At 44.5% G+C, this 27,608-nt stretch overlaps 1 protein-coding gene across 1 annotated transcript; it reads right to left on the reverse strand.

Moving 5' to 3' along the window:
* Window positions 1-438: 438 nt before the first annotated feature.
* Window positions 439-27,201, reverse strand: LOC140198318 (zinc-binding protein A33-like). The gene is made up of 6 exons (XM_072259409.1): window positions 26,779-27,201; window positions 26,544-26,639; window positions 25,923-26,156; window positions 21,674-21,696; window positions 21,460-21,578; window positions 439-4,632 (listed from the first exon to the last, which is right to left on the reverse strand). The coding sequence occupies exons 1-6, from the start codon at window positions 27,187-27,189 to the stop codon at window positions 4,040-4,042; spliced, it is 1,476 nt and encodes a 491-aa protein (XP_072115510.1). The 5' UTR covers window positions 27,190-27,201; the 3' UTR covers window positions 439-4,039.
* Window positions 27,202-27,608: the final 407 nt, after the last annotated feature.

A 27,608-nucleotide genomic window follows, 5' to 3' on the forward strand; every position in this document is an offset into this window, starting at 1 on the left:
CAGAGATCGACGATTTCGATTTAGTTTCTCATTCTCATTCTGACATGGTGGTCCTCTACTGCTGTAACGAGGCCGCAGTCAGGTTGGAGGAGCAACACCTCATATTCTATCTGGGTAATCTCCAACTGGTGACACGGACATCGATTTCTCCAACCTCAGATAACTTCTCCCACTTCCTCTTTTTGCATTCCCCATTCTGATTACCCACTCAGCCATTCTCTTCTCTTCAACTGCCTATCATCTCCTCTGGTGCCCGTCCACCTTCCCTCTCTCCCCTGGTCCACTCCAATCAGACATCTTATTCAGCACTTCACCTCTTCCACCTATCACCTCCCACCTTCTTACTTCATCCCCCTCCCCCACCCGGCCCCCTCACTGATCACCTGCCAGCTTGTACACCCTCCCCACTCCCCACTCTCATTCTGGCTTCTCCCCGCTTCCTTTCCAGTTCTGATAATGGCTCGCAGCCCGAAACGTGCCTGACCTGCTGAGATACCCCAGCATTTTATGTGTGTTACTCAGGATTTCCAGCAGCTGCAGAATCTCTTGCGGCAGATGCTCAAAAAAACAAACCGAAAGCAGGAAATACCTGAAAGACCATAAGAGCATTAGACATAGGAGCAGAATTAGGCCAATTGGCCCATTGAATCTGCTCCACCAGTTAATTATAGTTGATCCTTTATCCCACCTCAGCCCCACTCCCCATAACCTTTGATGCAGTGTCCAATCGATAACGTAATCAAATATGCAGCAGGTTGGGCAGTGTTTGAATCAAAAACACCAGAAGCTCTGTTAATGCTGGAAATCCAGAGCAACACACACAAAATGCTGGAGGAACTCAGCAGGTCAGGCAGCGTCTATGGAGAAGTGTGAACAGTCGATGTTTCAGGCTGAGACTTTTCACCAGGGCAGGAAAGGAAGAGGAAACGTCAGGATAAGAAGGTGGGAGGAGGGGAGGAAGAAGGACAAAGTGACAGGTTCTAGGTGGAGATTTTGGGAGAGATAATTGGTGTGAAATACGAACTCCATGGATTGTGACTGACCGGCTGAATGCATCCGGCATTTTACCCTCCTCACCCACCCTCTCCATCTGCCCATCATCTTTGTCACTGCCACCTCTCACCTCCCAGCTTCTGACACATTTCTACACTCCACCCCTCCCTGAGGTGTCTATCACCCCCTCACCTGCCAGCTCTTACCCTGGCTTTCCCTCCACCGTCCTACACCGGTCACCTCCGCTCTCACTTTCAGTCCAGTGGAAGGACATAGAGCCAAAACGTCAATTATCCATTTCCCTCTGTAGATGCTGCCTGACCCGCTGAGATTCTCCAGCCTGTTACCATCACATGTCCCGTCTCCCCAAGAGTCGCCCTGACCTCCCTCTCCCAGTCAGCATCACCACCACTTGTCCCACTTCACCTGTCTCGGTGCGGGTGGACTTTAGCACCCGGGGGAGCCAGGGAGCTCCCAACCCGCCGCCCACGGCTGCTGCTGAATCCGCAGTGTTTCTGTTCCGTTGAACGAGTTAAAATTAATGGATCGATAATGGACAATGGACAATAGGTGCAGGAGTAGGCCATTCGGCCCTTTGAGCCAGCACCGCCATTCACTGTGATCATGGCTGATCACCCACAATCAGTATCCAGTTCCTGCCTTATCCCCATATCCTTTGATTCCACTATCTTTAAGAGCTCTATCAATCTCTTTCTTGAAAGCATCCAGAGACTTGGCCTCCACAGCCTTCTGGGGCAGAGCATTCCACATATCCACCACTCTCTGGGTGAAAAAGTTTTTCCTCAACTCCGTTCTAAATGGCTTACCCCTTATTCTTTAACTGTGGCCTCTGGTTCTGGGCTCACCCATCAGCGGGAACATGCTTCCTGCCTCCAGCGTGTCCAGACCCTTAATAATCTTATATATTTCAATAAGATCCCCTCTCAGCCTTCTAAATTCCAAAGTATACAAGCCCAGTCGCTCAATTCTTTCGATATATGACCGTCCCGCCATACCGTGAATTAACCTTGTTAACCTTTGCTGCACTCCCTCAATAGCAAGAATGTCCTTCCTCAAATTTGGAGACCAAAACTGCACACAGTACTCCAGGTGTGGCCTCACCAGGGCCCTGTACAGCTGCAGAAGGACCTCTTTGCTCTTATACTCAATTCCCCGTGTTATGAAGCCCAGCATGCCATTAGCTTTCTTCACTGCCTGCTGTACTTGCATGCTTGCTTTCAGTGACTGATGTACAAGAACACCCAGATCTCGTTGTGCTTCCCCTTTTCCTAACGTGACTCCATTTAGATAATAATCTGCCTTCCCGTTCTTAGCACCAAAGTGGATAACCTCACATTTATCCGCATTAAACTGCATCTGTCATGCATCTGCCCGCTCACCCAGCCAGTCCAAGTCACCCTGCATTCTCAGAACATCCTCCTCACATTTCACACTGCCACCCTGCTTTGTGTCATTGGCAAATTTGCTAATGTTACTTTTAATTCCCTCATCTAAATTATTAATATATATTGTAAACAGCTGCGGTACCCCACCGGTCACCGCCTGCCATTCCGAAAGGGACCCGTTAATCGCCACTCTTTGTTTTCTGTCAGCCAGCCAGTTCTCAATCCATGTCAGTACTCTGCCCCCAATACCATGTGCCCCAATTTTACCCACTAATCTCCTATGTGGGACTTTATCAAAGGCTTTCTGAAAGTCCAGGTACATTACATCCACTGGCTCTCCCTTGTCCATTTTGATAGTTACATCCTCAAAAAATTCCAGAAGATTAGTCAAGCACGATTTCCCCTTCGTAAATCCATGCTGACTCGGACCAATCCTGTTACTGCTATCCAGATGTGTCGTAATTTCATCTTTTATAATTGACTCCAGCATCTTTCTCACCACCGACGTCAGGCTAACCAGTCTATAATTCCCTGTTTTCTCTCCTCCTCCCTTCTTGAAGATAGGGACAACATTAGCCACCCTCCGATCCACAGGAACTGATCCTGAATCTATAGAACATTGGAAAATGATTACCAATGTGTCCACGATTTCTAAAGCTACCTGTTTAAGTACCCTTGGATGCAGACCATCAGGTCCCGGGTACTTATCAGCCTTCAGACCCAACAGTCTATCCAACACCATTTCCTGCCTAATATAAATTTCCTTCAGTTCATCCATTACCCTAGGTCCTTTGACCACTATTATATCTAGCAGATTGTTTGTGTCTTCCCTCGTGAAGACAGATCCAAAGTACGTGTTCAACTCGTCTGCCATTTCCTTGTTCCCCATAATAAATTCACCCGTTTCTGTCTTCAAGGGCCCAATTTTGGTCTTAACTATTTTTTTCCTTTTCACATACCTAAAGAAGATTTTACTTTCCTCCTTTATATTCTTGGCTAGTTTACCTTCATACCTCATTTTTTCTCAGTGTATTGCCTTTTTAGTTACCTTCTCTTGCTCTTTAAAAGTTTCCCAATCCTCCGGCTTCCCACTCATCTTTGCTATGTTATACTTCTTCTCTTTTATTTTTATACTGTCCATTACTTCCCTTGTCAGCCACGGCCTCCCCTTATTCCCCTTAGTATCTTTCTTCCTCTTTGGAACGAACTGATCCTGCAGCTTCCGCATTATTCCCAGAAACATTCGCCATTGTTGTTCCACTGTCATCCCTGCTAGGGTATTGTTCCATTGAACTTTGGCCAGCTCCTCCCTCATAGCACTATAGTTTCCTTTGTTCAACCGTAATACTAACACTTCCGAGTTTCCCTTCTCCCTCTCAAATTGTAGATTAAAACTAATCATATTATGGTCACTACCTCCTAATAGCTCCTTTACCTCGAGGTCCCTGATCAAATCCGGTTCATTGCACAACACTAAATCTAGAATTGCGCTCTCTCTGGTAGGCTCCAGTACAAGCTGTTCTAAGAATCCATCTCGGAGGGACTCCACAAACTCCCTTTCTTGGGGTCCAGTACCAACCTGATTCCTGCAGTCTACCTGCATGTTGAAATCCCCCATAACGATAATTCTCACATCGTGTTTATTTCAGTCTCCGCACATTTGTATTTACTCTGACTTCCTCCTGAGGCCGGTGTCGGGACCTGACCCGATTACCTGAACCGGAGCAGATTCTCAGCCACTGGTTTTCATCTGCAACCCCGAGTAAAGGATAAAGTTTCCCCGTGAATTTATTCCCAGTGAAGGTGTGGAGATGGGACTTGGTCTCCGCGTTGTAAAATGAAACTGTCCCGGACTGGTAACTGAGATAAACTCCCACCCTGCCGGGGATGGGACCGGCGGGGAGATGGGACTCAGGGGAGCTGAAAGCCTTCATCTTGCCATTATGCCGCTCGATGATCCAGAATCCGGTCTCCGGACTCAGTCTGACCGCTCCCTTCCTCTCCACAGACTCTGCGGCGACTCCCAGACCCCACCACCGATTCCCCGTCACCTCCACCTCCCAGTAATGTCTCCCCGATGTGAATCCCTCTGACCCGAGCAGACAAATCCAGTGTGTGAACCTCTTCCCGGTGTCAGGGAGATCCCTCCAGGTCCCGGTGTTTCTCACACTCTTCCGATCCTCAGACACCTCGAGCAGCGGATGCGCCGTTTCCACATCCAGGGTGACAGAGACTGGGGGGAGAAGCAGAGAATTAGAGAGTCCCCGGGGATCGGGGGGAGACTCGGGCAGCGCGGCCCCGGGACAGGACCGACGGAGAGGCTCAGCGGCACAGTCGGATGGGCGACAGGAACCTTTCCCGGGGTTTTGCCCAACTACCGCAGATGGACAACCAGTATTTTCCCGAGATTTTTCCTCCGTGATGGAGAGCGGAGTTTTCCTGATCAACACACAGAAAATGCCGGAGGAACTCAGCAGGTCAGACAGCATGTGTGCAGGGGGATGGTCAGTCGATGTTTCAGGTCGAGATCATTCCTCAAGGATGGAAAGAAAGCCGGGAGATAGCCAGTACAAACTGGTGTGGGGGATGGGTGGAGCAACAATTGGATCCAGATGAGGAGGTGAGTGAATATTGGAGGGACTTAAAGAGGCGGCGTCACCAGTGTTTTATAAAGTCTCAACAGTGTTTTGATAGTGATCACAGTTCTATCTCCTTTACCATAGCATTGGAGAGGGATAGGAACAGAGAACCTGGGGAAACGTTTAATTGGAGTAAGGGGAACTATAAGGCTGTCAGACAGGAACTTAGAAACATAAATTGGAAACAGATGTACTCAGGGAAACTTACGGATGAAACGTGGCAAATGTTCAGGGGATATTTGTGAGAGGTTGTGCATAGGTACATTCCAAAGCGACAGGGAAAGGATGGTAGGGTACAGGAACCGTGGTGTACAAAGACTGTTGTAAATCTCGTCAAAAAGAAAAGAAAAGCTTACGAGGTTCAAAAAACTAGGTGATGATAGAGATCTAAAAGATTATAAGGCTAGCAGAAAGGAGCTTAAAAATGCAATTTGGAGAGCCAGAAGGGGCCATGAGAAGGCCTTGGCAGACAGGATTAAGGAAAACCCCAAGGCATTCTACAGATATGTGAAGAGATAGAGGATAAGATTTCAGAAAATAGGACCAATCAAGTGTGACAGTGGAAAAGTGTGTGGAACCGGAGGAGATAGCAGAGGTACTTAATGAATACTTTATTTCAGTATTCACTTCAGAAGAGCGTCTTGGCGATTGTAGGGATGATTTGCAGCAGACTGAAAAGCTTGAGCATGTAGATATTAAGAAAGAGGATGTACTGGAGCTTTTGGAAATCATCAAGTTGGATAAGTTGCCGGGACCGGATGAGATGTACCCCAAGCTACTGTGGGAAGCGATGGGGGAGATTGTTGAGCCTCTGGCGATGATCTTTGCATTATCAATGAGGATGGGAGATATTCTGAAGGATTGGAGTGTTGCAGATGTTGTTCCATTATTCGAGAAAGGGAGTAGAGATAGCCCAGGAAATTATAGACCAGTGAGTCTTAGATCAGTGGTTGGGAAGTTGATGGAGAAGATCCTGAGAGGCAGGATTTATGAACATTTATAGAGGCATAATATGATTAGGAATAGTCAGTATGGCGTTATCAAAGGCAGGTCGTGCCTTACGAGCCTGATTGAATTTTTTGAGGATATGGCTAAATACATTGATGTAGGTAGAGCGGTAGATCCCGTGTATATGGCTTTCAGCAAAGTATTTGATAAAGTACCCATGCAAGGCTTATTGAGAAAATAAGGAGGCATAGGATCCAAAGGGACATTGCTTTGTGGATCCAGAACTGGGTTGCCCTGTTGTGGATAGTGTGGAGGGCTGTCAGAGGTTACAGCAGGACATCGATAGGATGCAAAACTGGGCTGAGAAGTGGCAGATGGAGTTCAACCCAGATAAGTGTGAAGTGGTTCATTTTGTTAGGTCAAATATGATGGCAGAATATAGCATTAATGGTAAGACACTTGTCAGTGTGGAGGAACAGAGGGATCTTGGGGTCCGAATCCACAGGACACTCAAAGCTGCTATGCAGGTTGACTGTGTGGTTAAGAAAGCATACGGTGTATTGGCCTTCATCCACCGTGGGACTGAGCTTAAGAGCCGAGAGGTAATGTTGCAGCTACGTAGGAACCTGGTCAGACCCCACTTGGAGTACTGTGCTCAATTTTGGTTGCCTCACTACAGGAAGGCCATGGAAACCACAGAAAGGGTGCAGAGGAGGCTTATAAGGATGTTGCCTGGATTGGGGAGCATGCCTTATGAGAATAGGTTAAGTGAACTCGGCACTTTTTGCTTGGTGCAACGGAGGATGAGAGGTGACCTGATAGAGGTGTCCAAGATAATGAGAGGTATTGATCGTGTGGATAGTCAGAGGCTTTTTACCAGGGCTGAAATGGCTAACATGGGAGGGCACAGTTTTAAAGTGCTTGGAAGTAGGTACAGAGGAGATAGAACATAGAACGTAGAACATAGAATAGTACAGTGCAGTACAGGCCCTTCGGCCCACAATGTTGTGCCGACCCTTAAACCCTACCTCCCAGATACCCCCCCGCCTTAAATTTCTCCACTACTCTCTGAGTAAAAAACCTTACTCTAATATTCCCCTTGAATTTCCCACCCCTTACCTTAAAGCCATGTCCCCTTGTATTGAGCAGTGATGCCCTGGGGAAGAGACCTTGGCTGTCCACTCTATCTATTCCTCTCAATATTTTGTATACCTCTATCATGTCTCCTCTCATCCTCCTTCTCTCCAAATAGTAAAGCCCTAGCTCCCTTAATCTCTGATCATAATGCATCCTCTCTAAACTAGGCAGCATCCTGGTAAATCTCCTCTGTACCCTTTCCAATCCTTTCACATCCTTCCTATAGTGAGGTGACCAGAACTGGACACAGTACTCCAAGTGTGGCCTTACCAGAGTTTTATAGAGCTGCATCATTACATCGCGACTCTTAAACTCTATCCCTAGACTTATCAAAGCTAACATCCCATAAGCTTTCTTAACTACCCTGTCTACCTGTAAGGCAACTTTCAGGGATCTATGGACACGTACCCTCCAGATCCCTCTTCTCCGTCACCAAGTATCCTGCCATTTACTTTGTACTCTGCCTTGGAGTTTGTTCTTCCAAAGTGTACCACCTCACACTTCTCTGGGTTGAACTCCATCTGCCACTTCTCAGCCCACTTCTGCATCCTATCAATGTCTCTCTGCAATCTTCGACAACCCTCTACACTATCCACAACACAACCAACCTTTGTGTCGTCTTCAAACTTACCTTCTACCCCCACATCCAAGTCGTTAATAAAAATCACGAAAAGTAGAGGTCCCAGAACTGATCCTTGTGGGACACCACTAGTCACATCCCTCCAATCTGAATGTACTCCCTCCACCACCACCCTCTGTCTTCTGCAGGCAAGCCAATTCTGAACCCACCTGACCAAACTTCCCTGGATCCCATGCCTTCTGACTTTGTGAATATGCCTACTGTGTGGAACCTTGGCAAATGCGTTTCTAAAATCCACGTAGATTACATCCACTGCACTACCCTCATCTATATGCCTGGTCACCTCCTCAAAGTACACTATCAGGCTTGTTAGACACGATCTGCCCTTCACAAAGCCATGCTGACTGTCCCTGATCAGACCATGTCAGGGGTAAGTTTTTTTATCCAGAGTGTAGTGAGGGTGTGGAATGGGCTGCTGGTGGCGGTGGTGGAGGCAGAAACGATTGGGTCTTTTTCAGAGACTCCTGGATGGCTACATGGAGCTTAGAAAAATAGAGGGCTTTGGGTAAAGCCTAGGTAGTTCTAAGGTAAGGACATCTTCGTCACAGCTTTGTGGGCCGAAGGGCCTGTATTGTGCTGTAGGTTTTCTAAGTTTCTATGTTTCTATTACGTCCTTGCTTGCACATTCCTGTCCTCTTGAAATTAAAGCTGACATCACATTTGCCTTCCTCACCACAGATTCAGCCTTTAGGGTATCCTGCACAAGGAGTCCCAAGTCCCTTTGTGCCTCAGTTTTTTTGTATTTTCCCTTCATTTAGACAATAGCCAACACTTTCATTTCTTCTGCTAAAGTGCGTGACCATATGCTTCCCGACACTGCATTCCATCTGCCACTTTTCTTTTCATTCTCTTCGTCTATCCTTCATAGCTTTTCTACTTCCTAAGATTACCTTCTCCACATACCTTCATATCGTCTGCAAACCTTGGAACAAAATCTTCAATTCCATCATCAAAGTCATTGACCTATAGCATAAAAATAATCAGTTCCAATGCAGATCCCTGTGGAACACTAGTCACCAGCAGCCAACCAGAAATTTCTCCCTTTATTCCCACTCTTTGCCTCCTGCCAATCAGCCACTGCTTTATCCATGCTAGAATCTTTACTGTAATACCCAGGGATAACATCAACCAATTCTCCTTTGTCTATCCTGCTTGTTATTTCTTGCAAGTATTCCAAAAGATTTGACAGGCTATATTTTCCCTTGAGGAAATCTTGCTGAATATGTGTCTCCAAGTACTCCAAAACCACATCCTTAACAATCGACTGCAACATCATCCCAACCACTGAGGTCAGACTAACTGGCCAATTTCTTCCTTTCTTCTGCCTCTCTCCCTTGAAGACTGGAATGACATTGCAATTTTCCCATCTTCCGGATTCTTGAAAGATCATTACTAATGCTTACACAATCTCTTCAGTCACCCTTTCAGAATCCTGGGGTGTGCACCACCTGGTCCAGGTGACTTATCTACCTTCATACCTTTCAATTTCCCAATATTGTTGCTCTTCAGTAATAGTGACTTCACATACTTTATGCTCCCTGACACCTGGCAATTCAACCACACTGCTAGTGTCTTCCACAGTGAAGAATGATGCAAATAGGTATTCAGTTTGTCCATCATTTCCTTGTTCCCCATTACTACCTGTTCTGCATAATTTCCCGTGGTCTGATATACACTCTTGCCTCTCTTTTACACTTTATGTATCTGAAGAAACTGTTGGTATCATCTTTAATATTGTTGGTTCACTTACTTTCGTATTCCATCTTTACCTTCTTAATGACTTTTACAGTTGTCTTCTGTTGGTTTTTAAAAGCTTCCCAATCCTCTAAATTCCCACTATTTTTTGCCCTATTATATGCCTCTTTTTGGCTTTTATGTTGGCTTTGACTTCTCTTGTTAGCCATGGTTGTGTCATCTTTCCTTTAGATGCTTCTTTCTCTTTGGAATGTATATATATCCCGTGCCTTCCAAATTGCTTCCAGAAATTCCAGACATTGCTGCTCTGTTGTCACCCTGCCAATGTTGTTTCCAATCAATTCTGGCCGACTTCTTTCTCACACCTCTGTAATTTCCTTTTCTCCACTGTAATACTGATATATTTGACTTTAGCTTTTCCTTCTCAAACTTCATGGTGAATTCGATCATATTATGTCCATTATTCCCTCAGGGTTCTTTTACCTTAAGCCCTCTAATCAATTTTGGTTTATTGCACAACATACAATCTGGAATACCCGTAGCTGATCCCTTGGTGAGCTAAAAAGCTACCTCATAGGCATTCTAGATATTCTCTCTCTTGGAATGCAGCACCACCTGCTTTTCCAATCGACCTGCATATTGAAGTGCGCCATGACTACTGTAACATCGTCCTCTTGTATTTCCTATCTTCCATAGTAATTTGTAGGCCACATACTTACTACTGTTTTGGGGTCTGTATAAAACTCCATTCAGGATCTTTTTACCCTTGCAGTTCCTTAGCTCTACCCACAATGATTCAACACCTTCTGACCCAATGTCACCTTTTCCTAATGATTTGGTTTCATTTTTTACATGCATTAGCAACGCCACCCCCTCTGCCTTTCTGATTGTCATTTCGATACAATGTGTATCCTTGGACATTAAGGTCCCACCTATAATATTTCAGTCATGATTCAGTGATGCCTATAACATCATACCTGCCAATCTGTAAGTGTGCTACAAGTTCATCTGCGGTACCTTATTCCATATACAGCACCATTCAAATATAACACCCTGGGTCCTCTATTCCCCCTTTCCAATCTTGCCCACCTTTTATGTTGGAACTCAGCCTGCTGATTGCAATTTGCCCCATCAACAGCCTTTCTCACTACACATTGGCTCTGTTTGCAAACCAGCTACCTTACCCTCAGCACTATTATCTGCCTCTCCTATGATACTTCTCGCACTGAAATATATGCAGCTCAGGACACCAGTTGCACCGTGCTACACCTTGTTTGAAGTCTTAATAGCATCTGCCTCCACGACCTCTCCACTAACTATTCTGGCACTCTGGTTCCCATTCTCCTGCAACTCTACTTTAAACCCCACTGTGCAGCATTAACAATCCTTCCCGCCAGGATGCTACTCCACCACCCCCCCCACCTCCAGTTCTGTACAGGACCTACCTTCCCTGGGAGAGAGGCCCAATGATCCAACAACCTTATGCCCTCCCTCCTACACCAATGCCTTAGCCACTATATAATCTTCCTAGTTCTAGCTTTACTAGCACAAGGCATGGGTAGCAATCCTGAGGTCACAACCTTGCAGGTCCTGACCTTTAACTTGGCACCTGACTCTGAACTCCCTATGTCCCGTCATTTGTCCTACCCGTATCATTGGTACCTACATGGACCACAATCTCTGGCTGTTCACTTCCCACTTAAGAATGCTGAGGATTCAACCCGAGATATCCCAGGTCATGGCAGCCAAGAGGCAAGATACCATCCAGGAATCCCATTCTCACCCACAGAACTTCCTGTCCATTAGACTAACTAATGAATCCCCTATCACCACAACGTGCTTTCTCTCCCTTTGCCTTCTAAGTCCCAGAGCTGAACTCAGTGCCAGAGACCCGACCACTGTGACTTTCCTCTGTTAGGTCAATACCCCCAACAGTATCAAAAGTGATGTGTGCTTTGTTGAGGGGATGGCCACAGGGGTACTCTGCACTGGTTCCTTAACTCCTTCGCCCTCCTGACTGTCACCCAGTATCCCATGTCCTGCACCTTGGGTATAACTGCCTCTCTATATGTCCTATCTATCACCCCCTCAGTCTCCCAAATGATCCGGAGTTCATCCAGTTCCAGCTCCAACTCCTTAACACGGATTGTTAGAAACTGCAGCTGGACACACGTCTCATAGTTGTAGTCATCAGGGAAACTGGAATTCTCTATGGCTTCCCACATGTATGCTGGCATTTATAGCGAGAGGATTCGAGTACAGGAGCAGGGAGGTACTACTGCAGTTGTACAAGGCCTTGGTGAGACCGCACCTGGAGTATTGTGTGCAGTTTTGGTCCCCTAATCTGAGAAAAGACATCCTTGCCATAGAGGGAGTACAGAGAAGGTTCAACAGATTGATTCCTGGGATGGCAGGACTTTCATATGAAGAAAGAATGGATGAACTGGGCTTGTACTCGTTGGAATTTAGAAGATTGAGGGGGGATCTGATTGAAACGTATAAGATCCTTAAGGGATTGGACAGGCTAGATGTAGGAAGATTGTTCCCGATGTTGGGGAAGTCCAGAACGAGGGGTCACAGTTTGAGGATAGAGGGGAGGCCTTTTAGGACCGAGATTAGGAAAAACTTCTTCACACAGAGTGGTGAATCTGTGGAATTCTCTGCCACAGGAAACAGTTGAGGCCAGTTCATTGGCTATATTTAAGAGGGAGTTAGATATGGCCCTTGTGGCTACGGGGGTCAGGGGGTATGGAGGGAAGGCTGGGGCGGTGTTCTGAGTTGGATGATCAGCCATGATCATAATAAATGGCGGTGCAGGCTCGAAGGGCCGAATGGCCTACTCCTGCACCTATTTTCTATGTCTATGTCTATCCCTCAAAATGAGCATTACACCATCCTGCCTGGTATCTCTACTGAGCTAGTCGAGGAGACCTAAAGAAGGGAAGGAGAAAAAAAAACCTTGAATTTTTCTTTTTCTTTATTATTTTTTGCTTTCTCTGGCCAAAACTTCTCTTCGCTGAAGACTCAAAGAGCTAAAGCCTCAAGATCACCACTCCGACTCTGTCCACTCACACAATGGCTGCTGTGCTTTCCTCTGCCTTCCTTAATTTGTTCTTTCTAATCAATCCCAAACGCAGAATGGACACTGGTCAAAGCTGTATTTCTCTGCAGTGACCCGTTGCTCCCTTCCCTACTTGGGCAGTGGACCCAAGTGAAATTATCTCCTCCCAACACTTTCGATGTCTGAATTGGTTGTTGGTCAAAAGAGACTGTGACTAGTGGTGTGCCACAGGGATCAGTGCTGGGTCCATTGTTATTTGTCATCTATATCAATGATCTGGATGATAATATGGTAAACTGGATCAGCAAATTTGCTGATGATACAAAGATTGGAGGTGTAGCGGACAGTGAGGAAGGTTTTCAAAGCTTGCAGAGGGATTTGGACCAGCTGGAAAAATATTATGAAAAAAGCTGGAATGTTATGGTGAGGTTGCATAAGGCATTGTTGAGGCTGAATCTGGAGTATTGTGTTCAGTTTTGGTCACCAAATTACAGGAAGGATATTAATAAGGTTGAAAGAGTGCAGAGAAGGTTTACAAGGATGTTGCCGGGACTTGAGAAACTCAGTTACAGAGAAAGGTTGAATAGGTTAGGACTTTATTCCCAGGAGCGTAGAAGAATGAGGGGAGATTTGATAGAGGTATATAAAATTATGATGGGTATAGATAGAGTGAATGCAAGCAGGCTTTTTCCACTGAGGCAAGGGGAGAAAAAAACCAGAGGACATGGGTTAAGGGTGGGGGGGGGGTAGTTTAAAGGGAACATTAGTGGGGGCTTCTTCACACAGAGAGTGGTGGGCGTATGGAATGAGCTGCCAGATGAGGTGGTAAATGCGGGTTCTTTTTTAACATTTAACAATAAATTGGACAGATACATGGATGGGAGGTGTATGGAGGGATATGGTCCGTGTGCAGGTCAGTGGGACTAGGCTGAAAATGGTTCGGCACAGCCAAGAAGGGCCAAAAGGCCTGTTTCTGTGCTGTAGTTTCTATGGTTTCTATGGTTTCTAAAAGATTTATCAGGATGTCGCCTGGACTCAGGGGAATGAGTAACAAGGAGTGGGTGAGTAGACTAGGATTTTATTCCCTACAACATAGGAGAATGAGAGCTGAATTGATCATGAGGGGCATATGGTGAACACTATAAGACCAGAATACACAGGAGCAGAATTGGGCCATTCGGCCCAACGAGTTAGTTCGAACATTCCACATTGGCTGATTTATTATCCCTCTCAATGCCACTCTCTTGCCTTCTCCCGACAAACATTGATGCCCTGACTAATAACCAAGAGCCCACGTGAAATATACTCAATTACTTCACCTTCACATCCGTCTGCGGCAATGAATTCTATAGATTTGCCACCTTGTGGCAAAAGAAATTCCTCCTCATCTCTGTTCTGAAGGGATGTCCCTGTACTTTGAGGCTGTGCCCTCTAGTCCTAGACACTCCCATTATAGGGAACATCATCTCCACATCCACTCTAGGCCTTTCAATATTTGATAGGTTTCAATGAGATCTCACCTCAGTTTTCAATACTTGACCATGGTTGTTCTTAGCATATATTTCTACAGAAGTTGTTTTCCATTGCCTTCTTCTGGGCAGTGTGTTTACAAGATGAGTGACCCCAGCCACTATCAATACTCTTCAGAGATTACCTGGCATCAATGGTTGCATATCCAGGACTTGTGGGATGCAACAACTGCTCATACGCCCATCCACCACCTACTCCCCTGGCTTCATGTCACACTGATCGAGGAGCTAAGCAGTTTCTTACACTTTTCCCAACAGTGACCTGCAAGGCAGCGGAGGGAAGGAGCACCTTACACCTCCTTTGCTGGAAATGCATCTCCACCCTGCCAACCAAGGGGCCCAAAACTGCTCACAATATTCCATGTGTAGTCTGACCAATGCCTTATAAAGTCTCGCACCACATCTTTGCTCTTATATCCTAGTCCTCTGGAAATGTATGCTAACAATCCATTTCCCTGTCTTACCTCAAACTCAACCACCAAGTTAACCTTGAGGGAATCCTGCGCAAGAACTCCCTCGTCCCTTTGCACCTCTGATTTTTGAATCTTCTCCCCACTTTTAAAATGGTCTTCACCTTTATTCCTTCTAGCAAAGTGCATGACCATACACTCCCCTGCATTATATTTCATCTGCCACTTCTTTTGCTCATTCTCCCAATCTGTCTAAGTCCTTCTGCAGACCCTCTGCTTCACCAACACTACCTGCTCCACCATCTCTCTTCGAAACATCAGCAAACTTTGACACAAAGCCATCAGTTCCATCATCCAACTCATTGACATATAACATGAAACGAAGCCGTCCTAACACCAAACCCCACAGAAAACCACTAGACATGGGCACCAAACAGAATAGGTTCCCTTTATTCTAATTCTTTGTCTTCTGCCAGTCAATCTTCTATCCATGCTAGGGTGTTACGAACCCGCAGGTTTCATTTACTGTGGACTGTCACTTTAAAAGAGCGCTTCAGTGAGGCAGGACTGTGATGTTGTTCACTGACTGACTCGCAGCTTGTTTATCTTTAAAACAAGGACAGACAGTCACAGTCACAGTCAGAAGAAGAGAGAGAGAAACAGCCAGTTGGAATGAGAGAGACAGAACAGCTACTCTCGTAGTCTGAGGAGGACTTGGACTTAAGAACTGCCGGAGCAAGGTTTGCTCCAGAATGTGTGTCTGTCACTTCGTATTCTGGAGATGGAAAGAACAACCAGAAGACAGCAGAAGAGAGCCGGGAGAAATGCAGCCATGGTTACCACCACTACCACATATACATGTCCCACCTGCAATAGAGCTTGTGGGTCCAGGATAGGGCCGTATAGTCATCAAAGATCTCACCATTAAAGGAGTGGACGTCGTCATTGGATGTCAATGGACAACCAATGAAGAAGATAATCCAAAGGAGTGGATTTAGGGATGTCCTGTGGCACTACTCGTAGTTAACCCTTGCCTGTGTATGTTATGTGGTAATCACTTGAAGATGACATTCCTGTGACAGGTCACTTTGAAGATATATCTAAGTGGACTTTGGATTGATTAACTGACAAGATGTTCGACGACGGTTTTCATTAACCTGTGGAATTTGACATAATCGCCATCTCTCTCCCATCATTTATTCCTTGGATTACTGAACTTTCCTACTTTACCATCTCAAGACTCTAAGCCTTGCTCCCCCAGGCTCGATAGTATGGCAGTTATATTTACACACATTTATACACAAAACACTGTTAACTTTTGTTTATCTTGTTTGAGTTACAACATTATAAGTAGATACTAATAAAGATAGTGGTTTTAACATCAAAACCAGACTCCAATGTGAACTCTATTGTTGCTGGCTTGTTTCTAAAGTGTGAACTCTATTGCTGCTGGCTTGTTTCTAAAATGTTACACTTTGTAACAAGTGTCTTTCCTGTGATACCGTGAGCAATCTATCTTGTCAAGCAACCTCACGTGCGGCACCTTATCGAAGGCCTTCTGAAAATCCAAGTACATAACATTCACCCATAAAAGTTGCTGGTGAACGCAGCAGGCCAGGCAGCATCTCTAGGAAGAGGTGCAGTCGACGTTTCAGGCCGAGACCCTTCGTCAGGACTGGGTCTCGGCCTGAAACGTCGACTGCATCTCTTCCTAGAGATGCTGCCTGGCCTGCTGCGTTCACCAGCAACTTTTATGTGTGTTGCTTGAATTTCCAGCATCTGCAGAATTCCTGTTGTTTACATAACATTCACTGATTCTTCTTTGTCTATCCTGCTTGTTATTTCCTCAAAGAATTCAAACAGGCTTGTCAATCAAGATTTCCCCTTGTCCTGTGGGGCCATGCCTTATTCTGATTGTCAAAAGTCATTTCCATTGTGACTGGTTAGTTTAAAAGCTGCAGCTGCTTTTCCTATTGGATAGCTGCCTGATGTCCAGTTTCAAACACCCTGGGCATATAAAATAGCAAATAGAAGGGGCTTGCTTTCTTCTTCCTTTGTTTAAGGCAAGGATGCACAAGACAATAGAGAAGGTAAAGTCTGTCTTAACTTTAAACTAAGTGTGTTTTTTGAATGTATGTATATTTGTTGAACATTCAGCTTTGTATTGTCTGTAACTTGGGGAACATGAATGTTTGGTTGATTTTTTACTGTTTGTAAATAAATTGTTAATATACTTATTCAAAGTCAGTGCATTTCCTGTCTCAATTACGAGACCCACGAAACTGATTGAACATTACTCCCCTTAAGGAATCAATACTGACTTTGGCTTATTTTATCATGTCCCTCAAAGTACCCGAAAACATCCTTAATAATGGACTCCAGCATCTTCACAACCACTGACATCTGGCTGACTTGTCTATAATTTCCTTTCTTTTGCCTCCCTCCCTTCTGAAAGAGTGGAATGGCATTTGCAATTTTTGAGTCTTCTCAAACCATTGCAGAATCTTATCATTCTTGAAAGGTCATTAGTAATGGCTCCACAATTCTTTTAGCAACCTCTGTCAAAAACCTGGAGCATACTCTATCTGGCCTGGGTGACTCATCTACCTTTCAGTCTCCCAAGCACCCTCTTCCCAGTAATAGAAACTACATTCAATTTTGCTCCCTGAAACTCTTGAATTTTTGGCATATTGGTAGAGTTTTCCACAGAGAAGACTGATGAAAAATAATTATTAAATTTGTCTGCCATTTCTTTGTTCTCCATTTCTAACTGTCCTAATCATTTCCAACAGTTCAATTTTGACTGTCACCTCTCTTTTATTCGTTATATATCTGAAAATCTTCTGAAATCTTCTTTTGTTTTATTTGCTAGCTAACCTTCATATTTCATTCTTTCTCTCCTTGTTCCTTTTTTTGGTTGCTTTCTGTTGGTTATTAAAAGCTTTCAATCCTCTAACTTATCAGGAATCTTTGCTGAATTGTATGCCCTCTCTTGCTTTTATTTCAGCCACAGTTGTCTTATTCTCCCTTTAGAATTCTTCTTCATATCCTGGATGCATCTTCCGAATTGCCCCCCAAAACTCCAGCCATTGCTAGTCTGCTGTCATCCAACACAAAGCAGCACCCATCACCAGGGAGACCCACCATCCAGGCCATGCTCTCTTCTCACTGCTGCCATCAGGAAGAAGGTACAGGAGTCTCAGGACTCACACCAGGGGGTTCAGGAACAGTCATTACTACTCAACCATCAGGCTATTGAACCAGAGGGAATAACTTCACTCTATTTCACTGAACCATTCCCACAATCAATGGATTCTCTGTCAAAGACTCTTCGTCCCATGTTCTTGATGATGATTATTATTATTTTATTATTTCTTCTTTGTTCTTTTTGTATTTGCTGTCTTTTGCACACTGGTTGTCCTCCCTGTTAATGCAGTCTTTCATTGCTTCTATTATGGTTATGGGATTTACTGAGTGTGCCCGCAAGAAAATGAATTTCATGATAGTATATGGTAACATGTATGTACTTTAATAATAAATTTTTCTTTAAACTTTGAATCATCTCTGACAGTGCCTCCTTCCAATCAACTTTGGCTAGCTCCTGTCTCATGACTCTGTAATTCCCTTTACTCCACTGCAATACTAATACATCTAGCTTTATCTCCTCCCTCTCAATCTGCAGGGTGAGTTCTATCATATTACGATCACTACCTACCAAGGGTTCCTTTACCTTAAGCTCCCTAATGCAATCCAGTTCATTACAAAGCATCCAATCCGCTCATGGGCTCAACTCCAAGCTGCTCTAAATAGCCTTTTCATAGGTATTCTACAAACTCCATCTCTTAGAATCTAGCACCGAACAGATATTACCAACCCACTTGCATATTGAAATTTCCATAGCTATTGTAATATTGCCCTTGTCACATGACTTTTCTATCTCCCATTGTAATGTATATACCATATCCTGGCTGCTCTTTGGAGGAACGTATGTAATTCACAGCACAGGATGATTCAGTGATGCCCACGATGTCATAACTGCCAATCTCTAACGATGCTACAAGATCATCTACCTTATTCTGTGTACCTAGTGCATTCAAATATAACACCTTCAGTCCTGTACTGGTCACTCTTTTTCATTTTTTCTCCTGTTTGATTACAGGTCATCCCACCAACTGCAATTTTGCCCCATCATCTGTCTGTTTTTCCTCACAGTCCCACTACACAATGCATCAACCTGTATATCAACTGCCCCATCCTCAGCCCTATCACTCCGGTCCCCATCCCCTTCCAAATGAGGTATTTTCCCCAGAGAGGGTGTGTGAAGAACAAGAGTGCAAAGGCTTAAGATCAGAGCTGATGGATTTAAAAGGGACATCAGAAATATTTTCTTCACACGAAGGGTGGTGCATATTTGGAACGAGCTGCTGGAAATAAGCAAGTTTAAAAGAGTCTACAGTGGATAGTACATGGATTCAAGAGTTTTATAGGGGTATGGATCAAATGAGGGCAGGTGCACTAACTCATTGGGCAACACAGTCGGCATGGATATTGGGCCAAATGTATGACAACCTGACTCGAATAGGGCACCCTGAGGATCAGTGTGGTCATCGATAAAAGGAGATGGGGGAGGTTTTAAATGAATATTTCCCAGGCATGGAATCTAAGAAGTTAAGGGAAATGAACATATCACAGTGCAAAAGCGAAGCTGCTGTAAGTATCAGAGGTGGATGAGCCCCAGACCGTGATCTGCTCTGTCTGAGTACCTTAAGACTAGGGAAAGAATTCAGGGCCCTGGCAGGTATATTTGCTTCACATTTCACCACAGGTAAGATGATGGATGACATGGAACTCCAGGCCACTGAGCCTAACATCTGTGGTGGGAAATTACTGGAATGGATACTGAGAGACAGATTTACCAGCATTTGGAAAGGCAGGGACTGATTCAGGATAGTCAACTCTGTTTTATGCCTGGGAAAATAGTCTCATAAATTTAATTAGTTTTTCTTTGATGAGGTGACAGAAAGGACTGTTGAGAATAGGTCAATAGGCATTGTCTACATGAACTTTAGCAGGATCTTTGACAAGGTTCCATGAGGAAGGCTCGTAGAGAAGGTTTGATCACATGAAATCTGGGGGTAGAGGGTGGTGGCGGAGAGTTGTTGTCCAGACTGGAGCACTGTGACCAGTGGTGTACACGGGGATCGTTTCAGGGTCCACTGTTCATAGGTACTAACGATTTGGAAGAGCATATAGATGAATACAGATGGTTAGTTTGTAGATGACAGCAAAATTGGTCATATAGTGAACAGTGGAGGTGTTCATCTAGATCACTACTGGATCAGTGAAAATTTTTTGATTATTTATGATGTTATTTATCCTTCTCATTATTTATAATTATAGCATGGACAAGATGGGCCGAAGGACCTGATTCCCTGTTTATATCTCAATGACTCGACTGAGATGTCCACAGAGGATGTGGGGGTGTTGCTGCCTTTGGTATTGCCTCTTTTCACTGAATGTCCTGTTTCTCAACTCGATAAAAGAGCCACCCGAGGAGAGGGAACGAGGATCTGACAACCGCAGAAACACTGGGGATTCAATGTAGGGAGGTGCCGGCTTCTGAAATGATCAAATCTCAGTGCAGTCAGATTTGTGGGGAGGGGAGAAAAAAAGTGAACTAAAGCTGTAACTGGAACCTCAGTGAACAACCACAGAATATTCACAGTTTACTGGCCACAAATGTGTGTTGAAATCCCTGTGAATAAACATCTGCCAAAGCCCTACCCAGGTCATCCTCCTGAGGAATCTCTCCCTGAAGCCTGGCTGTGTTGATGAATTTCATGGAAAGTTATAAATGTCTAACAAGGTTCGATGGGCTGGATGCAGGGAAAATGTTTCCCTTGTCCGATGAGTCTGGAACCAGAGCTCACAGACTCTGAATAACGGAAATGTCAATTCGGAGAATGTTGTACTAGCAGAAGGGTGTGAATCTTTGGAACTCTCTATTCTGGTGGCTCTGGAGTCTCAGTCACTGGGTTCATTCACAACAGGAATCTTGCCAGTCACACACACAAAATACCAGAGAAACCTGAGTCACGCACGGTTTATGGAGGGAAATGAACAATTCAGGCTGAGACCCTTCACCCGGACTGGGAAGAAAGGCAACATAATGCAGAATACGAAGGTGGGGTGTGGGATGAGCAAACATTGTAGGGTGATAGGCAAGTCCAGGTGAGGTGGAAGGCAGATGGAAGGTGGGGGGGGGGGAAGATGTGAGACGCTGAGATGTGACAGGTTGAAGAGACAAAGGTCTAAAGAAGAAGGTATCTGATAGGAGAGGACAGTATACCATGGAACAAATGGAAGGAGGTAGGGAAACAGAGGGAAAAGATGAGCAGGGCATGAGGTATATCCTCCTCTCATTTGGACTCATTGTTGAGGCTTTGACCACAATCTGCCAATTGTTCTGTGTATGTATGTGAGGGAGCTTTGCCAGGCTGGTAATGATGTGTGAGCTTCTCCCGAGATGAAATCTTGACCGAGGTCAATGCTGGGAGGTGTGTCCGGGTTCAGTCTGACAATACTTCAATGTGGGGGTTTGATAACAGTGAGACTCGCGAGTCCAGCAGGGGGCAGACCTGAGTCAGTCAGACTCTGCAGTCACGGACAGGTCAGACAGGCTGAGTGAAGCAGATTTCCTTCTCTGAAGGGCTCGTACGTATTTTCATGACAATCCCACTCACAGGACAGATACCAGCTTTTATTACCTGGTGATGTCTTTGCGTGATTGTACAGTGTAAGTTGGTTCAGGATTCAGTGGATAATCTAACAGTCCCGTGTATTGGGTGTCGTGTTTCCCAGTGTTGGTGTGTTCAGGGGTCGGACATCTCCAGCTGACCATGTGACAGTGATGCCTTCACTCAAGTTACAGACAGTCTTTGCGAGTAAGTATTGCTTAAAATTGTTCACAAACATGGAGAAAGGAAATTGGAAATGTTCACCTCGCTTAATTGTATCAGACATTTCTCTCAACGTTGTGTTCAACAAAAAGGGCTGATCGAATTTTTCAACAGGTAGGGAGCCATGTGTCACTGACAGGGACTTGACATCGTCACTAATCCTGTAAATATTACACAGCTGGTTATAAACTGAGCATCAGTGATATTTGAGCTATTTTACAAATCCAACTGTGTTTCAGTAAAGACCATGTCCTACCTCCTCTTCCGACGAACTTCCTCCTGAAATAAATAAAACACAGATCTCAATTGACTGACTGTGTACATCCTGACAGCAGGAATTCGAGCCAAGTGATTGAAATTTCCCACTTCTCAGCTCACATATGGAGAAAGGGGATATTGCAACAAGGGACACAGAACCCGGGAGAAAGTACAAGGAATGTTTCTGATAATTATCCCATAACTGAGAGGATAGAACTGCCAGGAAAGACTGGACAGACTGTCCATTTTTATTGGGATATGACGCTGCTTCTATAACTTGTGTTTGGTCACCTTATAGTGACCACAAAGGAATTTTTCTCACCTATCCCTTGTTTTAAGCGGCCATTTTTCTCGTATTTGCATAAGCCGTTTGCTAGCGCCCGCGGTAATAGAGGCACTTAGCGTGTTTTGCAAAGAGAGAAAGCAAACCAATAATTAGAATAGTGATGAAGTTGTTGTCGGACCAACAAGGCGGGACTTACCGTTCCTTCACGGTACAGTTTACCGATTTTGACTCGAGAAGCTTCTGTGAGGAAGCACAGTCGAGTATTGGGTAAAGCTTTTGTAGTGGTTCAATAAAAAGTCACCAAACTACAACTAATTGTATATTCCAGTTAAAAACAAGGACAATAAGGGTGGGGAGAGCCATCAATAACGATGGAAATAAAGGAAGGCATGAAACCGAAAGCTCGTGCCTTCAAAATCGCCAAGAGTAGTGAGTAACTGCAAGACTGGGAAAACTTTAAAACTTAAAAAAGTAACAAAGAACCACAAAGTGAGCAATAAAGAAAAGTAAGATAGACTATGAAAATAAACAAAATATAAAAATGGATAGTAAAAGATTCTATAATTTTATAAAGCGGAAAAGGGTGGCCAAAGTGAACGTAGGTCCCTTGTAGGACGAGAAAGGGGAACTGATATTCCGTAATGAGGAAATGGCCAAGGCTTTGAATGACTATTTTATTTCGGTCTTGGCGGTGGAGGACACGCCTAACATGCCAAAGAGAAAGTATATGAATGCAATAGGAGGTGAGCACTTCAACACAATAGCTATCACTAAAGAGGTAGCGCTGAGCAAACATGTGAGCCTAAAGATCGGTAGGTTCTGGAATGCATCCCAGGATACTGAAAGAAATGGCAAAGGCTTCGGTGATAATTTACTAAATCTCTCAAGATTCTGGGCAGCTCTCAGAGGATTGGAAGAAGGCGAAAGTCGCGCCACTGTTCAACAAAAGATGTAGACAAAAGGCAGGTAACTATACGCCTGTTAGTTTAATGTCTGTAGCTGGGAAAATGCTTGAAACCATCATTAAAAGAGAAATAGCGAAGCATCTGGAACGAAATGGATCTATCAGGCAGATGCAGCATGGATTCAGTAAAGGCAGGTCCTGTGTGACAAACTTACTGGAGTTCTTTGAGGATATAATGAGCGCAGTGGATAGAGAACAGATAGATGTTATTTACTTGGATTTCCAAAGTGCGTTTGATAAGGTGCCACATAAAAGACTTATCCGTAAGATAAGGATGCATAGAGTTGGGGTGATGTATTAGCATGGATAGGGAATTAGTTAACCAACAGAAAGCAGAGAGTTGGGATACATGGGTGTTTCCATGGATGGCAATCACTGGTGAGCGGTGTGCTGCAGGGGTCAGTGCTGGGCCTGCAGCTGTTCACAATATACACCCACGAACTGGAAGACAGAATTGAGTGTAGTGTATCTAATTTTGCTGATGACAGTAAATTGAGCGTAAAAGCAAGTTGTGCAGAGGATACGGAGAGTCTACAGAGAGATATAGATAGGTTCAGTGAATTAGCAAGGGCCTGGCAGATGGAGTAAAATGTTGGTAAATGTGAGGTCATCTACTTTGGAAGGAAAAGTGGAATATCAGTTTATCATTAAAATGGTAAAAGTTTTTAACATGCTGCTGCTTGGGAGTTCTGATGCATGAGTCGCAAGAAGATTGCTTTGCAGGAGCAGCAGGCTGTCAAGATGGCAAATGGGATGTTGGCCTTCATTGCTAGAGAGATTGAATTCAAGAGCAGGGAGGTTATGCTGCAACTGTACAGGGTACTGGTGAGGACACATCTGGAGTACTGCCTGCAGTTCTGATCTCCTCACTTGAGGAAGGATATACTGGCTTTGGAGGTGGTGCTGAGGAGATTCACCAGGTTGATTCCAGAGATGAGGGGGTTAGATATGAGGAGAGATTGAGTCACCTGAGACTGTATCGCTGTAATTCAGAAGGATGAGAGGAGATCTGTTACAAGCTGATATACAGTGCCTATAAAAAGTATTCGCCCCCCCCCATCCTTGGAAGTTTTCATCTTTTATTGTTTTAAAAAATTGAATCACAGTGGATTTAATTTCGCTTGTTTGACGCTGATCAAAAGAAAAAAACTCTTTCATGTCAAAGTGAAATCAGATCTCTACAAAGTGATCCAAATTAATTGCAAATATAAAACACAAAATAATTGATTGCATGTTCTTTTGAACTCCAGGATTCATCCCCTTAAATATGACAGACCAAATTATCACTTGTGCAGACAATTGGTTTTAGAAGTCACATAATTAGTTAAATGGAGATCTGTTTCCAGAGACCTTTGCGCAGTCAAGATGTGTCAATTGATTGTAGTAAAAATACACTTGTAGCTGGAAGGTCCAACTGCTGGTGAGTGAGTATCCTGGCAAAAACTACACCATGAAGTCAAAAGAACACTCCAAGCAACTCCGGCAAAAGGTTATTGAAAAAGCACAAGTGAGGAGATGGACACAAGAAAATTTCCAAGTCACTGAATTAAGTCAACCATCAAGAAATGGAAACAATATGGCACAGCTGTAAATATGCCTGGAACAGGCCATCAACTGAATGACCGTGCAAGAAGGGGACTGGTCAGAGAGGCCACCAAGAGACCTATAACAACTCTGGAGGAGTTACAAGCCTCAGTGGCTGAGATGGGAGAGACTACGTATACAACAATTGTTCACCAGTCACAGTTTTATGGGACAGTGGCAAAGAGAAAGCCACCGTTTAAAAAAGGTCACATGAAATCTTGGCAAGAGTTTCCAGAAGGCATGTCAGAGACTCTGAAGTCAGCTGGAAGAAGGTCCTATGGCCTGATGAAACCAAAATTGAGCTTATTGGCCATCAGACTAAATGCTATTTTAGGCGCAAGGGAAACACGGCACATAATCAAAAACACCCCTACCGTGAAGCATGGTGGTGACTGCATAATGCTGTGGGGATGATTCACTGTAACAAGCCCTGGAAGGCTTGTACGGCAGAGGACAAAATGAATGCAGCAAGATACAGGGAAATCCTGGAGGAAATCCTGATTCAGTCTGCAAGAGAACTGTGATTTGGGAAAAGATTTATTTTCCAGCAAGACAATGACCTCAAGCATAAAGTCAAAGCTACACAAGAATGGCTTAAAAACAACAAAGTTCATGTCCTGGAGTGGCCAGGTCAGAGTCCAGACCTCAATCCAATCGAGAATTTGTGGCTGAACTTGAAAAATGCTGTTCACTCACGATCCCCATGCATTCTGACTGATCTTGTGCATTTTTGTGAAGAAGAATGGGGAAAAATTATAGTGTCCAGATGTGCAAATCTGATAGAGAGCTATCACACAGAATCAAGGCTGTAATTACCGACAAAGATGCATCTACTAAATACTGACTTCAAGGGGGTGAATACTTATGCAATCAGTTATTTTGTGTTTTATTTTTCTAATTAATTTAGATTAATGCAGAGGCCTGTTTTCACTTTGAGACAATAAAACATGAAAAACATGAAAACTTCCAAGTGAGGGAGAGGGGTGGTGGTGAATACTTTTTAAAGGCGCTGTAGATGTTTAATCTGATGTGTAGGTCACAATGAGCAATTCAATCTCAGTTCCCACTGATAGACAGAGAGACCGTCACACCCACCACACCAGACACACTCACAGCCTTTGACTGTAACTGGTTACTCTGAGTCTCAGGGGATATTATACCTGGAAATCACAGAAATGATCAGCAGCTCGGTGCTCTGATCAGAGTAACTCATTCCCAAGAAGGTTACAGACTGTCCTCTGACGTACAGATGTTGTGGGAGGCCAGTTTGTGGAACACAACAGTCCTGAAAAGTCAGAACACCAGTCCAGTTTAAATCTGTTTACAATGATAGCATTGGTAAATACCACGTTGAGTTAAAATACATCATTTTGAGACTCTGCACTTTTACAGAACCAAACTGAAATCTCTCACCATGAGGAACGTGATATTTTCTTGTTGGTCCATCTGTTCCTGTAACTTGGAAATTTCCTCCTGGATGGAATTTAAATTCTCTTGAATCTCTTGAAGATTTTTCTCCATTGGATTTAGAATCCTCGCCTCTTCTTCCCTGAGATCTCTGAGTAAGTGCTGCTCTTTCTCAGTGAGAAACTGGCGCAGTTCAGCAAACTGGGAAGTGATGTGGGACTGAACACCATGTGACTGTTCCTGTCAATGAAAGGAGAGGCTAGCTTATTATTTGGCTGTAAAGTATTTCCCTATCACCTGTAAGGGGGCCATTCAGCCTGTTGACTCTCTGCTGATTCTCAGATATTCAATCCCATTCATTCAATCCCTGAAAACGATTCTTCCTCACTGACCCATTACCTCTCACCTGATTCACAGTCCACCCGCCTTCACAGTGTTAATTACAGAAGCGAATGATACATTCAACCTAGATTTCCTGGTAATGCCGGCCCACTGTGATCTCAAGGAGGGCATGCAAACTCCACGCAAACAGCACCAGAGGTCAGAATCGAACCCACGTCACTGGAGCTGCTGTACTCTATCAAAACTACACAACAATATTGGAAATTCTGCTCAGGAAATCCTCACCCGAACTCCGGAAATCTTCTCTTTCTGTTGCCGCTCCACTTCCTTGAGCTCGGATTTCTTTTCTGTGAGAGAGTCTAAGGCAGATTTCACCCGGTCCTGGAAAGCAGAGAGTGAAGGAATTAGACAATAAAGATGCATTGCCGATTCGGGCCAGTTTATTGTCATAAACACCAGGGGTATAAAAATAAATATGCAATGAAAAACATCAGGTGATCAAAATGGATTTTTTTTTTACCTTATAGATTTCAACAGCTTCTTCAATCGGCAGGAAGCGGTGCTCTCTGTGTTCCCGCGCGTCTCTACATACCAGACAGAGCAGTTTCTTGTCCGTCTCACAGAACAGCTTCAATTCTTCATCATGTTTCTCGCAGTGAAGTTTACTTTCCTTCCCTTTGGGATTCAGGTTTAGTTTTCGAGCTTTCTCAGCAAGATTTGCTAAGGCCCGATTGACCCTGAGGGTGCGGTCTGCAAACTCCTCTCTACATTCCGGGCAGGAGTTTCTCTCCGCCTTTTCCCAACACCGTGTGATACAGGAGCGACAGAAGTTGTGTCCACACTCCAGTATAACTGGATCGGTGAAGAAATCCAGGCAGATGGGACAAATTACCTCCTCGGTCAAACTTTCGACCTGTCGTTTCGAAGCCATGTTAACTCCGGCACTTCCTGGTTCAGGATCCTTTCACTTTCGGGCAGCTGCTGAACGCCTGCAGTACCGCGATTGTCCACTAGGTGCGCTGCAGGCTCACGGAATGAACATTATGTTGTTGTATGCGAAACTCCTTTTACTGGCCGTGTCTGGAGCCCCTCGCTAACAGCCACCGGAATCAGCGGTGAGAAAATCACCTTTCCCACACTCTGTATGTCTAGAGTAGATATGACTTAGTCACGCCAAAACCGTGAGGCTAGGAGTATAGGTCCTTTCTCCTTGAAGTCATTCAACTCCATAAACAACATTGTGCAACGGGACGGCATCCTCAGCCAGCTTCTCTCCTGTCTTCTCCCAGGCCTCACTAAAAAGACCTCGACCCACACCAGTGTCCACACATTAACCTCTCCGTCCGGCCT

The sequence above is a fragment of the Mobula birostris genome, chromosome 5, assembly GCF_030028105.1.
Source record: "Mobula birostris isolate sMobBir1 chromosome 5, sMobBir1.hap1, whole genome shotgun sequence".
In the NCBI taxonomy this organism is placed as follows: domain Eukaryota; kingdom Metazoa; phylum Chordata; class Chondrichthyes; order Myliobatiformes; family Myliobatidae; genus Mobula; species Mobula birostris.

Bases quoted from the DNA above. Each gene is read 5' to 3' on its own strand.
- LOC140198318 (XM_072259409.1), bottom strand. From the start codon at position 27,189: ATGGCTTCGAAACGACAGGTCGAAAGTTTGACCGAGGAGGTAATTTGT. The intron at 26,640-26,778 runs GTAAAAAAAAAA...TCTGCTTTCCAG, and splicing joins AAGCTGTTGAAATCTATAAG to GACCGGGTGAAATCTGCCTT. The intron at 26,157-26,543 runs GTGAGGATTTCC...TTTCATTGACAG, and splicing joins AGAAGATTTCCGGAGTTCGG to GAACAGTCACATGGTGTTCA.